Genomic DNA, 15,167 nt, shown 5'->3' on the forward strand with positions numbered 1-15,167 from the left:
CATTCATTCTCTCAGTCTGTCACTCATTTGACAGATACTTGTGAGCTACCATGTGTCAGTCATGCAGGAGACACCAAGTCAATCTCTGCCTGAAGCCTAGGATACCGAAAAGTAGAAGGGGAAAAACACCAACACCACAGCATGACAAATGCTCGACTGTGGCACTGCGGAAGCTCCAAGGTAGGGCCTGACCCCAACCTGGCCTCTTGAAGGAGGCCAGCCTCTACACCAAAGGTCTGTTCACCTAAAGAGAGAAAGCACGAAGCTAGAAAATGCCACTAATACCAAAAATCACATACACATGAACTGGAACAGGTTGCCATGCCAAAACACACCCTGTGAAATCCCTTTGTAGTCCCTTTTGCTTTGAGACCCCCCCCCAAAAAGAAGACCATTGTTGAAGAGGCCTCAGAACAGAGCAGGGTGTCTGGAGAGTGGAGAAGGGAGCCCGTGCCAGACGAGGACTGGCTAAGGGCACCCCCCGACTTCTCCAGGGCCACCCAGCCCTCTCCGAGCCCCTGACTCCAGTCCTTTCCTTTTCTCTCAGGGACTCCACTGCAGCCAACAGACTCGGGAATTTCAGGATTCCTGACTGTACTCTTGGTCTGCCCATCGGAGGGAAGGGGCAGCTGGGAGATGGCCCCCGGTCAGCTGCCGGCAGCAGAGTGGGTGGTCTGTGGCACACTTTCAATTTGCAAGCTGTTTCTTGCCCTCTTTCTCCTCCCGCAACTGGTGCCCCAAGGTTGTCCCTTCCATCACACATAAGAAAAGGAAAGAAGAAACAGACACCAAGTTCCAAGGCTGTGCATCCCAGGCAGTCAAGTCGCCCTCCCAGGCCTCTGTGTTTCCCTTTTTAATCACGGGAGTGGACTGGATGACTTTGCAGGGGACCTTCCAGCTGGGACAGATAGTATGTGCTGCATTTACCTCCCGGAAGAATTCATCGTTAACTCAGACTTCAAGGAGAGGGCAGTGCTTCACACAAGTGCACGAAGGGTGAAATGTGGGGCACTCGAGAGTTCTCGTTTGGGTCCCCAACCTAGTGTAGGGAGCACCCTGGCAGGGACCCTCCACCGGGACTGACCTCTTTAGTGACGACCGAGACAGCACCTGTGCAGCCTGGTTCATGGCCCTGATCCAAGCGTTCATGTCCTCCAGGGTGTCAGCACTGAAGTAGTAGGTCCTCATGCCCGACTGCTCGGTGGAGCTGTTATAGATGAGCGCTCGCATCCCCGCATGCACAGCCTGTGAGATGGAGACAGAACCCCAGGGTGGAGAGGTTAGCATGCATTTCACTTCCAGGGGAGAAAACAAGGAGACACTCCGGCCGTGTTCTCCCCTCTTCCAGACTAGAAGCCCAAGCACCACCCAGCCTGGGCCCGCAGCTGGAAAATGCCACAGCCAGATTCCCTTTCCTCAGCACAGGCAGGCCCACAGGGAAGCCCTGCAGGTGTTTACCTGTTTCTGACTTATCTTACTCACGCAGAGGGAGGGGGCACGCACCCCAGACTTTTGTGAGAAAGAGACTTTAAATAAACCCACCAAGCAGACTCTGGGGAATCCCTGTTTTGGTTCCTCTACAGCACACAATTACTGGAAATGAGTCAAAAATCAGCTGCGACAGCAGCAGGCAGCATGGTGCGGATACTCACTGTGCTTCAAGGTTCGCACCAAAATGTGCTGAGTGCGCATCAAAGAAGCCGCTGTCCTGTCTCTCCAAAGAGACACTGCCAAGTCTGACAGAGCTAATGTCTGCCTGAAAATCCTTGCACACCTACCATGTGCTGGGAAGCCTCAAGGTGCTTCCACATGTATCCTTGCAAAGAGCCTGTGGAGAGGCACTAGGAAGTCCACTGAAAAGCCCCTGGGATGGCTTCTAAACAAGAAGCAAAACCAGTGTTTTTCCTTGTGTTCTATAAGCAGGGGCCTGTCTTTCAAATTTGCAAGGAGAGCCCTGGCTGGTGTGGCTCAGTGGATTGAGCACTGGACTGTGAAGCAAAGGGTCACCGGTTCAATTCCCAGTCAGCGCCCATGCCTGGGTTGTGGGCCAAGTCCCCAGTAGGGAGCACTTGAGGGGCAGCCACAAATTGATGTTTTTCTCCCTCTATTTCTCTCCCCCTCCCCCTCTTTCTAAAAAATAAGTAAAATCTTTTAAAAAGTAAATAAATAAAATAAATTTGCAAGGAGAGCCTTACCAAATCTACATAGGAAGATGGTGCTAAAAAGTGGGGTGAGGAAGGTGGCAGGAGGGTTACTGAATGACTACCATGTGTCTCTAGGGTACTTTCATGAGTTTAATCTCATTTTAACTCCAATGGCTTTCAGATGTAGGGACAGAAACTCTGTTTTACAGATGTGGCAAATGAAGACCTGAGATGTTAAGTAATTTTCCCATATTTCCACATCCAGTAACAGATTGTTCACAGCACTTCGCATTATCTGCCATTATATACTTTAGAATGTAAGTGCCATGACGGCAGGGATTTTGTCTGTTTTGTTCATTACTGTATCCCCAGGAACAATGCCCGCATATAGTGGCTGCCAAGTAAACATTTGTTGAATGAATAAAGAGCTGGAGCCAGGATTTACACCCAGGTCTGTCTGACTCTGTACAATGCTCCCAGATCCTATAAAGAAAGGAGTATGATTATATACACACCCCTGGTTGGATCATCTAGATCCAGAATGAAAGGCAGGCCCTGGGCAAGGACCGGTCAGAGAATACAAAATGAAAGAACCAATTAGAAGCTGGAAAATGACATGCTTCTGGAATCACTAATAGTCAAAAATGAAACCTCTCAGATGAACTCTCTCGGCATCTACTTCCCCCATACTAACATCTAGTCCAAAATGCGCAGTGAGGATGCGCCTGTTTCTGACAGTCACATATCTGGGTGCTTCCATCTGGGCGCCAAGGGAGTGCAGGCAAACTTGACCTACAGAGAAGGGCCGCCACAGTGACGGAAGCAAACCTGGCTGCCCTTTTTGCACATCGAAGGGGACATCCCCTGCCCCAGGAAGGGTCCCTCCTATTTTAGCAAGGTGGAGACGTGGCAGTAGGAACAGAATAAGAAACTTGTGCGCATCTTACTGTGAATCAATAGAAATTCTTGGAAAAGTTCCCCTGGACAATGGCCCCACGAGACCTCTGACACCCTCTCCCAGACTTTCTGGCCAGGCCCTCGCCCCACCAGACACAAGGCCCCCACAAACAAAGGGAACCCTGAAGGACATGAGCGAGCAGGTCCCCACTATACAAGAGTTCCTGGAGCCAGCCCTGCCCGGGAAATCAACATGCGACATTCTGCAAACATGGACAGTTTGTTTGTCTGTCTGCAAATGGGCCGCGGGAGTTAGATCCGCATCATCGCAAAGGAGTTACATATGATCACAGACGTGACCTCACTCACCAATCAAACTGCCCTTGACTCTGAAGAGCAGGTTCCCAGCTACATTCTGTCTGTGCTTGGGCATATGAGATGCAGCAACTGAGAAGCCAAGATGTGCAGGGAGTTCCCTTTCCATCTGACCACGTGACCCAAGTCCAACGTGCCCTGAGCCGGAGGTAGAGGCCACAGCCAAGATGACACGAAGTCACATCTGGAAGATGCTCCCTTCCCCTCTGCTCTCTGCTTCCCAAAGAATACAATCCTGCTAGGCAGCTGTGCATGACTGAAGAGAGAGCAGGCTGAAGGAAATGAGGAGGACAGCAAAGAAGATTCGATGGGACAGACATAATGCCCCGAGGATATGACTGCTCCTCCGGCTCTAATGACTCAGGTCTCGACAGAAAAACACTAGTGAAGCGAGCGGAACGCTCCCACCTCGAGCCCCCAACGTCAGCCTGCAGCACAGACAGACCTAGCTGGGGAAACACAGGAGCACTCGAGAGGCCAGAGCCCATGCTTAAGTGACTGGTTCATTCTCTAACTTAGTCATTCAACAGTAATTTATCATTTATTCAGCTATACTAGAAGTTGAAGAAGCAGCCTTAAATAAGGCCAAGACAGTTTACAGCCACACAGAAGAGAAAGACCACAGACAAGCAACTACAACTGTAACTGCCATCAAGAGTTCCAGATGCCAGCCCTGGCTGGTGCAGCTCAGTGGATTGAGCTTGGGCTGCGAAGGTTGGTTTGATTCCAAGTAAGAGAGCACATGCCTGGGTTGTAGGCCAGGTCCCCAGTGGGGGCCACGTGAGAGGCAACCACACATTGATGTTTCTTTCCCTCTCTTTCTCCCCACCTTCCCCTCTCTCTAAAAATAAATAAAATCTTCTAAAAAAAAGTTCAGGTACCCTGGCCTGACCAGAAGAAGGACCTCCCTAAGGAAATGGCATTTAAGCTGCCTTCTACACTATAAGCACGTGCTTTAGTAGGAGTAGCACAGAGGGGATGTGTACTACCCCGAGATGGACAGGAGCACAGTGTGTTTCAAGGATGAGGCCAGCGTGACCAGCAGGGAGAAGGAACATGAAGTGAGGCTGCTGCAGTGCGCAGGGCCAGAACACTGGGGCATTGTGGTCACATCAGGGTCATCTCATTTATAAGAGCAGTGAGAAGCAATTAAATGGTTTAAGCTGGGGGAGGAGGGGTGATGTGGTCAGATTTCGTTTGGAAAAACTCTTGCGGCTGCAATATGGAGAAGAGGTTAGAGCTGGGCAGGGGCAGGAGAGGGGACAGGGTCAGGAGGCCACTGCGGGAGTGCATGTGGGAGATGGTGGCGGGCACAGAGAAGGAGAGGAGTGGACAGAGTCTGGAGAGGTAACGCCAGCAGGATCTGGGAATGGACTGGATAGGAAAGGTGAGAGCACACCTGCAGCAAGGACAAGCCTCGCAGGTGCATGACTTACAGAAACATGAGGCCCTTTTGTTGAGGTTAGGAAAGGAACTCCTCATGTCCCACCTTCGAGCTGACCAGCAGTGTGATCTGGGTGAGAGCTTGGGCTCTGGAGTCGGCCTGAGGCCCACGGGGTTTTCTGCCTCGTATCTCAGGGGAACCCTGGGCCCATCATTCACCTGCTCATGCCTCTGTTTTCTCATCTTGAAAATGAAACTGTGAGTACAGCAGTATTTACCTTGTGAGGCCAGGAGGGTTAAATGATGGCGCTTAGAGCACAGCCTGCCATGTGTAAGGCTAAAAAGAGGTTCATTGATGTTACTATAGGAGCAGTCGCTTGACAAACTGATAGTGGTTGACTGATGAGCTTTCTAGAAACTTTAGAAGACTCTTCTCTACCCTCTTTCCCAATCTCTCATTTATAAAGGACTAAACACAAATGGCAAAGAAGCCTTAACCCATCTTAGCTTGGGAAGTGAAAGCAGTGTCCCTGCCCAAGACTCCTGCTGCAGATGGTGGCTCCACATGGTCTCTGTCTGCAGAAGGGGACTCGCCCCGCCTACCTGGGCAGAACTACAGAACTCACTGAGGGGCGGGTTTTCCTGGGGAAAGCTCTGGACGGGCAATCAACCATCCACAGTGCAGTGATACAAGAGCTGTGGATGTAGAGGAGGAGGGTACCTAACCTGTCCAGAGGGCTCAGGGAAGGCTTCCCGCAGCGGGTGACTCCTGAACAGAGACCCGAAGGACAAGTAAGCTTTGAGGGAAGAGCATTGTGGGCTCTGGCTGAAGCTCAAGTGAAGGTCTATGGGCAAGGAATGTCCTGGGCCTTCAGGCAATTGCATATGGCCAGAGGGAAAGTATAAAATGGGAGTGGCTAAAAATGAGGCTGAAGAGAGAGGCTGGGGCTTTGCAAACCAAGACTGGGCTTTCCCCTGCAGGCAGTGGGGAGCACTGAACAGATGTGCAGTTTAGCAACACATGGAGGAGGGGCTGGAGACTGCAGGGAGTTCGAAGGCTGAAGCCAACACTATAGGCACTTGCTATGTGCCAGGCACTGTTCTAGCGGCAAGTTAGCTACCTGGGGAAGGGATGAGGGCCGCCGAGACAGAACAGGGGCGGCAGCAGCGGGGAGGAAGGGGTGGGTTTGAGACACAAGGAACAAAACTGAAGTGGGGGAGGAAAGGGGCAGCTTTCTGGTTCCCTTCTCATTCCCCAGCGACCCCCACTGATGCAGACGCTGCAGTGTCAGCCCCACGAAGGCAAGCACTTTGTCCTTTTCATTGTTGTAGCCCCAGGATCTACATCCGCCAAGTAAAACCACAGAACACAACAGAAGTTTGTCGAATATAAATAAGTGAACAACCTCACCTCCTGGCTGGCCTTCAGCCAGAATTTAGCAAGGGATCGCAATCTTTGGGGGGCATGAAACCCTGACAGTTTGGTGATTCCCATGAACTTTTCTCAGAATGTTTTTAAGGGGACACATAAAGGATATATATTGAAATGTTTATCAAAATATTTTTAAATATTGTGAGATAGTGATATAGGAGCTTCTTTAATAATGCATTATAAGGCCCTGGCTGGTGTGGCTCAGTGGATTGAGTACTATCCTGCAAACCAAAAGGTCCCAGGTTTGACTCCCAGTCAGGGCACATGCCCGGGTTGCAGGCCAGGTCCCCACTGCAGGGCATACAAGAAGCAACCACAAATTGATGTTTCTCTCCCTTTCTTTTTCCCTCCCTACCCTCTCTCTAAGTAGTAAATAAAACCTTTTAAAAATAACACATTAGAAGACAAACATAGTAATAATTATTGTAATTCAAAGTGGGGGTGCTCATAAATGATATTTCAAGGTATTTATAACAATTGTAATATGATGTGAGGATATCTGTGGTTTCTATTGGCAACCAAGATGCAGGTACAGCTAATACCTGTTAAGCCCTGCTTTCTTAATCAAAGGAAATGTTATAGGTTAAAAAAAGGAAAGATATGAATTATCCCCTGACACTAGGGGGTCTGCAGGCTCAGGTCTGGACCCCTTGATCTTGAGAGAGGGAGAATGGTTCAGAGTGGGGGGGCAGTAAAGGCATTTTCCCCACTGAAGGCCTGTGGATCCTTGACTGAGTGGGGCTCCAGGTCCTGGATCCGGAGGGCCAAGCTTGCTCAGAGGTGACCAATAGGCGGATGGTGGCTGTGCATTCAATAGGAGATCTCTAGGGGCAGGGGTCGGGGGACACCCAGCTGAGCCAGCAGCACAGGGCAGAACCCCTCACAGAGCCCAGCCTGGCACATCCTGCAGACCCGGCTGTGCTTCGGGTGCATCTAGCCCCCGGCCTCCCTGGTCATGCGTAGGGGCTGCCTGGCTGCAGGCACAGTTGGGGAAAAAAAGACCAGGAGAGGGCCACATAACCTTTCAGGCTGCACCTACATCTATCATTACAGATAATGCTGAGTGATCTCGAGCAGGGTGCCCTAGCAACAGTCAGATAATTTCAGCTCAGGAAACAGAGAACTGACATCAGAAACAGGCACAAGGCCCAGGACACAGAACACTGTGCGTTCCTCAGTGCGCCTAAGAACACAGTCCTGAACTCCCCAGGGGGTCCGCTCTCTGGCCCCTAAAAGAATGATGCTGCAGCCCAAAGGGAAAGGGCACCCTGTCACCCTCAGAAAACCACAGCCCTTTCTGGAGAACCAGCTGAACGCCACCAGTTCCGTCTGCTGTGGCTTTTCTCTGCTCCCAGACCCAAAGGTCTCCCCTACAGGTCCCCGCAAACCCATGCATGCCTTCTGTCTCGCAGACAAAAGACTTAGGCAACACTCTTAGTGAAGTCTAGGGAAAAAAATTTACAGAATCTACGACACATAAAAGATGTTTTCCTAGAATCTATTTTCACAGCTTCCAATAAAAGTGTTAAGATGAAATATATATATAGTTTGATCAGTTACTTTGAGAATAATAGTCTAGATGCTGTCCCAAAATAACCACGCACAGCCTCGTCACCCAGACTATTGCCCCAACAGCAACATGTGACTCTAGAAAGGAGGGTTTTCTGAGGGAAGACTTTCAGGCTGCAGAAGAGCAGTCTGAAACCCACTGAACAAAACATTTTCAGAGCCAGCAAGAGGCAGGAGAGGCTCCTGAACTATTAAATAAAACAGTATTGCTAAATGGTAACAACAAACATTAGTTCAAAGCACCTCCCACCCCCGACAATGTATGTGCAGGAGGTGACCGATGTGGAAGAAAAGCGTGAAGAGAAGAAATTGTCTTCCCTCCCAGTAACTCAAAACTGAAAGAGGCTGTATGTAGCCCTGGCTGGTGTGGCCCAGTGGATTGAGTGCCGGCCTGAGAACCAAAAGGTCGCTGGTTCGATTCCCAGTCAGGGCACATGCCTGGGTTGCTGGCCAGGTCCTGGGTAGGGGGCGTGTGAGAGGCAACCACATATTGATGTTTCTCTTCCTCTCTTTCTCCTCCCTTCCCCTCTCTCTGAAAGTAAATAAATAAAATCTTCAAAAAGAAAGAAAGAGGGAGGATGTAGCTCTGGTTTGAGTTCTGCCTCCATCATCTTCCAGCTCAGTGACTTTGGGCAAGCTTCCTTAGCACTCGGATCCTCGTGTTCCTCATCTATAAAGTGAAGCTAATAATACCGACCTCACAGGCTCCCACAGCGTGAAGCGAGCTAACATGGGTAAAAGTAATTCTCAAATCATAGAAGGCTCTGCAGATACAGGACAGTACTCTATCGTGCAACAGGAAGTGGGAAAGGATCCAAGAATGTTCAACCTGCTGCTATTCTGGAGTCACTGGGGAGAGGGACAGTCCGAGGAAGAGGAAAGACAGCGCCCACCTGTCGATGCAAAAAGCTGAAGCCTCGGCTCAGGAAGGAAAGGCAGAGGAAAGTGAGACTTGACTTTCCAACCACCACCACCTCAGTGGAGCCCACATCAAGACGCTGACGCAGACCATCACTTGCCAATGATGCCCTGGGCACTGAGTACCAACACTTTCCTTTAACCCTTCCAGAGAATGAATGGTGTCTGATCGTTGCTTTTCCATGGCCCTTTCCTGTGGCTGGAAAATGTGACTTCTGTTCAACCTTTGCTTTAATACCTACTGCCTAGTACTCAACTCATACCTCCAACATGGAAGTAGCCAAGCTATATAAGCAGCACAGGCAGGAACCCATGTCATTGCCTCATGTCCTGAGCTGCATGAGGGGTGTCTGCTGGTGGCTAATGGCACCAACAGCCACTTGCTTCAGTGAAACGTCCACTCCAACTGCCAATCACGAGGACCTTCAGTGTGCCCCACCCTGACCATCCCCAGGGATCCAAGAAATATCAGCAGTGAAGGAATCTTGAAGGCCACTGAAGGAAATGGCCTCAAGGTTCCCTGAGTTAGGGCCTGACCACCACCTTCTTGGAGCCTCCACACCTGGCTGTGAAGGTGCCAGAGGTCGTCAAAGGATGGCCATCAGTTCTCATGGCCCCACTCACTCCGAACGGCATGGGGACAAAGGAAATAGAAAGGGGGTTTTACTGGTAAAGGGATTCCCCTAGGAAGTTTCGATGATCCAGAAAACAAACCAAATTTGATTCTAATTGCTGCTCAGATACAAGTGAAAGTACTTGTGACGTAATGTTACTCTTGTGTAAAGAATTTATAACTTCGTTAATATGAGTCTGAAACTCTCTAGCTTACCTTCTTCCCTCTCCCCACAAAAACAACTGCTTTTATAAAGCCTTTTTCGGGAACACGGTTCCCTAGGATGCAATTTGGGCCCTAGAGGAGAAGGGGCAGTACCTTAAAGGAATACTTGCGACTTATGCGGTCCTCAGGGCCCACAGGCGATATCACGTAGCTGGGCAGAGGGATGCTCCCAAGAACCACTTCTTCTCGGCTGTCTTTGAATGGAAAAACACATCAGAATGACCCTCTGTGGCACCTTCCTTGGGCTGGTCCATCCCACTGCCCTAGTTCAGGGCTCCTTATCTCTCCCCAGCACGACTGCATTCACTGATGGTCCATTCAGCTGCTCTCCGGGGACCTCTGTGCTAATGGTGGAACTGCACAGGTGAATCAGACAGGGCCCTCTCCCCAAGGGCTGAAACAGATGTGTAAACATGCTCAACTCAACCTAACTCCTGCAACGCAGCAAACCAGATCCTGTTTAGCTCAGTAAATGGCACTTCCAGTGCCGGGACTCATAAATATGTCACCAATCCCCCATATATGTGAAAGTGAAGTCTTTGGCAGGTCCACAGGTTAATTAGCTCGATCACTGACTCTGAGAAGACCACCCTTTGCATCACCTCACCCCCACCCCCACCCCCTGACACAAAGAGCCCTTGTGGCTCAAGCCCCTGCTCACCTTTATAGTAAAACAAGCAATAATCAGCAAGCACGAACCACCTCCTCTTCCACAGCCTCATCCCAGAGCTGTCCTGCAAAGCAAAGCAAAGCACTCGATGCAATGACTGAGTACACTGCTCCCCGCCCCAGTCATGACTTGCCCGTATTCACTCCCTCTTTCAGGAGATTAATGAACTTGTATTGCATGGACATTCGTTCACTAGGAAATTAAAATTTAGATTCGATGATAGTTGATTCCCAGGAAGTTCCCCCCAACCCTGCAACCCCTGGAAACAGATTAATGTATTATAAACACCCTTCTTTTAGAAAGGAACATCTGGATTCAGAAATACAGTTCTTCCTTTAAGAATGAAATTAGTTTTTGAGAAAGTTTTGTTTAATCAAATGCTATGCTGTAAAACGCCTTCAACTTATGCTGATTAGAAAACTGATTTTCATAGTATGAAACAAGGAGTTTAAGTTAGCTAATTAATCAATGAGGCAACATTCTCATATGATTAAGTTCAGTTCTCTACTATAAGAGACTGATTTTGTTTTTACCATAAGAGACCGTATTCTCCTTCCATTCAATGTAAAATGACTTGGATTTTCTTGCTATCAAATTATGTCATAATAAGAATCTGTCTTTACTCTTCTAAAATGTAAATCATTATATTTATTAAAAACATTCTAGGTGAATGTGAAAATTTTTAGAAAGACATGGTCACAATAGAAAAAAAACAGTAATGTTTTAAGGTCAGTGATCTCCCAAACCTAGGAAAATCTGAGAGCATTTTTTAACTGTTAAAATTGTCTTCCTTTTGTAGTTTTTGACTGGCTTATATTTAAAAGAAAAAAATTCACAGTTTCTACAGCTAACAACCACGTGAAGTTTGTCCATTCTCCACTTACTAAAGTGCTAAAAACAAAGGTACTTTCCTGAGTTCACACATTTCTTGGTTTTCTCTTCTGCGCTGACCAGATACCCTCTGAGCATAGGATAGTAGCGTTGTTGGGAAAACTCCTCTCCATCCTTCTGTACCTGCTTCAAATGTCACTTCCTCTTGGAAGCCTTTCAGGACTCCCCCAAGCTCAGTTACATTCCCTCTGCCGTGTGTCCACAGCATGCCGCATGGGGGCCTGGGCTAGGGGGCGGGGTCATCTACAATTTCTTCCCTTCCCTTCACCTTGCAAAGGAGCACCTTTTTGTTTAATGGACACAGAGACACAAATGGAAAAGGCCAAGGGTTAAAGTACTCAGGGGAGAAAAGAGATGGGCAGAGCAAGAACAGAGCTGTGAGGGAAGGGGCACCACGAGGACAGGGTGGTGGCAGAGGAGAGTCTGACAGGGAGGCTGGGGGGCTGTGGGAGTTGCCCCCCACAGGGACCAGAACGGGGTGGGGGAGACTTCAAAGAGGCTTTCAGGGATTTCTTCTGTGCGGGGTGCAGTGTAATGCCTCCTGTCTTCCCATAAACCCTAAGTAAAAATTTACATCGTTGCTTTTGGAATTTGATTTGTGGGTTTTTTTGGATACGATATGTGACAGACTGTGCTGGGTACTGATATGACATGTGAGACATGTGTCCCTCTGCCCCTTCCGCAGACCACCAGCTCCACGAGGGCAGGAACTGTGTGCTATTCCTCTCCTTATACTTGCTGTGAGAGCGCTTACAACATGGCAGGCACCTGATGAATGAAGCGGCAGACAGCAAGGCAGGATGCTCACGGCCTGTCCGTGGCCAGGGGACCAGAGAACGACAGTGGTTGGTGAGGACAGAGACGAAGAACGGCCTCGGGGGAGCCAGAGCTGACGGGCCTTTCGGCCTGGATGGGTGTGGGAGAAGCAGGAGTTGGGGATGGCGCTGAGGTTTCCGGCCTGAGCACCCGGGAGAAGGGTGGGATCATCACCAAGATCCAGAAAAGCAATTTGGGGGGAAGAGGTAAAGGGCGAGGAGACGATGGGCTGAGTTTGGCCACTTTGGACCCTGAGGTGCTTGGGAGGTAAATATGTGTGCTAGACTGGGCAAGAGGAAAAATGGGATTTTTTTAGCCATAATGGGACAAAGACTCTAACTTCAAGAAGGGAAGTGCGGGCAGTAAGGCTGGACTCTCGTTGGCCGCTGCCCAACCACGAGCGCCTGGGTCCCAGAGCTGCAAGTAGCACCAGGGGCCAAAGTGGTCACATGGGTTTGGGGAGGGAAGCAGTAGCCACTGAGTGGACAGTCCACTCATAAAAATGAACAGCAAATCGCTCTGCATGGTAGGCAAAATCTACCTGCTCCAGGCAAGCCCAGCAATAGAACACTTATTATGAGCTTCCCCCCAGCTCCCAGGGAGGAAAGAAATCAGCAAGAGCAACCTCCTCCTGCCCACCCTCCCTCCTCAGCCCCCTCACCTGCTTGTGCAGCCAGCCCCTCACCACCACCGGAACATTGGGGTTCCTCCGAATGGCCTGGTCCCTCTTCCCGAAGCTGTGCACTTTATTGCTGGACTTGATGATCTAGGGAAGGGCAGACCTGAACGCTAGCAGCAGAGAGGATTTAGGGAGGCACAAAAAAAGCACTTGTGTGATGGATGGGCTGTCGGCTCCCTCTGCCTTCTTATTCTACCCGGCAGTGCCCTTTGATCAAAAGAACAGCCAGGGGACCTGGGACCGGCACGCACATGGCCACTGCATTCTAATTAAAGGGGAAGTCAAGACCTGGCAAGCTTCCCATCTGGGCCACAGACAAGAAAAATTTAAAGGGATATTTCAATCGACTGTCACCAGCAGCTGCTGGCCCCAATATGCCCTAAGCCAGGCTTTCTGGAACACAGCCACATTGTGGCCACAGACCTTGCTAATTACCAGACATTTACCCCTCCTGGCTGGGCTGGGTCCTCAGCCCTCTCCCACTGCAGTGCTGCTCCTTTCTCCGCTCCCCAGTCCGTGCTCCCGCATCTTGGCTACAGAAACCTCTAGGCCCCTTTTGAGAGCACTTTTCCTCGGGCCCACCTGACACAAACTCCTCCAGACTGCCTCCCACATATGTCACCCCCCTGAGACACGCTGGGAAACGAAGAATGTGTCCCAGGACCTAGATGTCAGTCCTGTGTCTGTCAGCAGCCACCTGTTTTCTCGGACAAGTGGCACCCCCCCAACTGGCCTCAGTTTCCTGATCTGTCATTGTGGGGGGAATACTTCTCCTATGTCTCCTTCACAAAACTAGGGTGCAAGGCAAATGGGCTTCTGAGGACAAAAGGCTTTGGCAAATACAAGAGAGGGGACAGAAGGAGCGAGTGGCCAGGAGCTCACCCTGGGGCCAGGCCTGGCCTCCACGGTGGAGGTGGTCCCAGTTGTGGACGTTTCGCTGACCATGCTGGACGGTCTTTGGTTTCTCTCTTGCTTCGACATATGTGGATTTGGCCTGTGGGGAGACAGGAAAAGCGAGTGACCAAGTGCCAGACTGCAGTAGGAAGCGGAATCTGAGATTTAGCCCTAGTTGGAACTGGTTGATGGGCCTTGGACAACCTAGGACCAACCTTTTGGAGACCACCTGGCTCCAGGTAGCAGCCTGAGGTCCATGGCGCCCAGCCAACCCATGTGTTTCAGGGAATCAAGGGGATGAGAGGTGGGCACATCCCTGCAGCCTGACACCACACAGCAGGGTCAGGCAAGGAGCCCTGCCTGCTGCCCTAATGTCCCCACATTTACTCTCTTACTCACATGTCCGTGGCTACTGCCCCATCAGATGGGCACACGTAGTCACACACCACTCCTCACAGCAAGAGCAACCCGTGCCCCTTACACACACACATACACACACACACACAAACACCCCTCCATTTTCCTGGCTCCCAAAAGCAGCTGTTTATAATTAGCAACAAGAAATCACTTGTGCACACATCCACACCCCCAGATACACACAGAGAATCACTTACACAAATGCCAGTAGGGCTTGCCTCCCAAAATAAACTACTCAACAAAGAGTCCTATTCTGGGAACACTCCATTTGCCCCAAAATGGAGCCATCGGAGATATTAACCCCTTGTGCCATGCCGGGAGAGCAGGAACAAATAAAGCATGCCTGGGTCCCCCATGAGGATCCCCGGGGTGCATCCCCATCAGCAGCATCCAGTGACAGTGTGCTGCTCACTCAAGAAGCTCCACTCGCCCTGGGAGGGCCAGCCCTTCGGAAATATCTCAGTCCAACATGTGGAGACACCATAAAGAACCTTTCTCACCTGCCTCCACAGAGCCCCAGGATTTGCCAGAGTGCCCCAAAGCAGCATGGTGGCAAATGCACCCACACAGATTCAGTCCTGTCCTTGAGTAGCTCAGGCTGATCCCCAGATGCTTCTAACTAACTCCAGGAGCAGCCAGCCTCCCTTGCAGCGGGAGCCCCAGTGGCTGGGTTTTGTCTCCTGCTCTGACAGGCCATAGGGTCCAGGCGGCTGCATAAACTGAGGCTCTCTGCCCGAGAAGTGGAGACAATCTGACCTGGAGACCTGGGCCAGGACCCTGCGGAGACGGCGACAGAGGGTCCAGGCAGGACACGGCAGAGGACGAAGCGCTCTCTGATGGTCTTTCTGCAGCCTCACTTTTACAGAGGTGCTTCGAGGGAAAATCCTAGTTCCCACCTTGGAGATAAAACATGCTGCTTCCTTGAAAAAACACTGCTGCTCCAAGTATAAGGGATCCTTCCCACACCCCAAGCCAGAGCCCTGATACCCTGCACCATTAAGCAGCTCTTCACAGAAGGACCACTGCAGTGGGCATCAGCTTTCCAGCACTGGGTCCTGCTGGAGGCTTGGCAGCTGGAGGTGCAAGTCCCTTCAGGCAGGAGGATCACTGGCTCCTTATCAGCTCAGGCACTCAGTCTAGATTCCCCACCTCCCGCTTCCATCCCAGCCAGACTTGTGTTGCCGCTCCCCACTCAGAGCATGTCACCGAGCTCCTGGCGGGCAGAAGCTGGGTGCAGCTGAGAG

The 15,167-nt window shown here is 50.5% G+C and overlaps 1 protein-coding gene across 5 annotated transcripts in view; it reads right to left on the reverse strand.

Annotated features, from left to right (window-relative positions):
• The window catches only part of PLEKHA7 (pleckstrin homology domain containing A7), a 202,958-nt gene that overhangs the window by 58,501 nt on the left and 129,290 nt on the right, over positions 1-15,167 (reverse strand). For all 5 annotated transcript variants that reach the window (XM_045825405.1, XM_045825402.1, XM_045825401.1 and 2 more), the window contains 5 exons: positions 13,495-13,606; positions 12,595-12,699; positions 10,218-10,290; positions 9,650-9,750; positions 1,085-1,245 (listed from right to left, as the gene is read on the reverse strand). In XM_045825405.1, the coding sequence (XP_045681361.1) occupies positions 1,085-1,245; positions 9,650-9,750; positions 10,218-10,290; positions 12,595-12,699; positions 13,495-13,606 (552 nt within the window). The remainder of the gene's footprint in view (positions 1-1,084; positions 1,246-9,649; positions 9,751-10,217; positions 10,291-12,594; positions 12,700-13,494; positions 13,607-15,167) is intronic.

The sequence above is a fragment of the Phyllostomus hastatus genome, unplaced genomic scaffold, assembly GCF_019186645.2.
Source record: "Phyllostomus hastatus isolate PE091 unplaced genomic scaffold, TTU_PhHast_1.1 phas_scaffold_585, whole genome shotgun sequence".
NCBI lineage: Eukaryota > Metazoa > Chordata > Mammalia > Chiroptera > Phyllostomidae > Phyllostomus > Phyllostomus hastatus.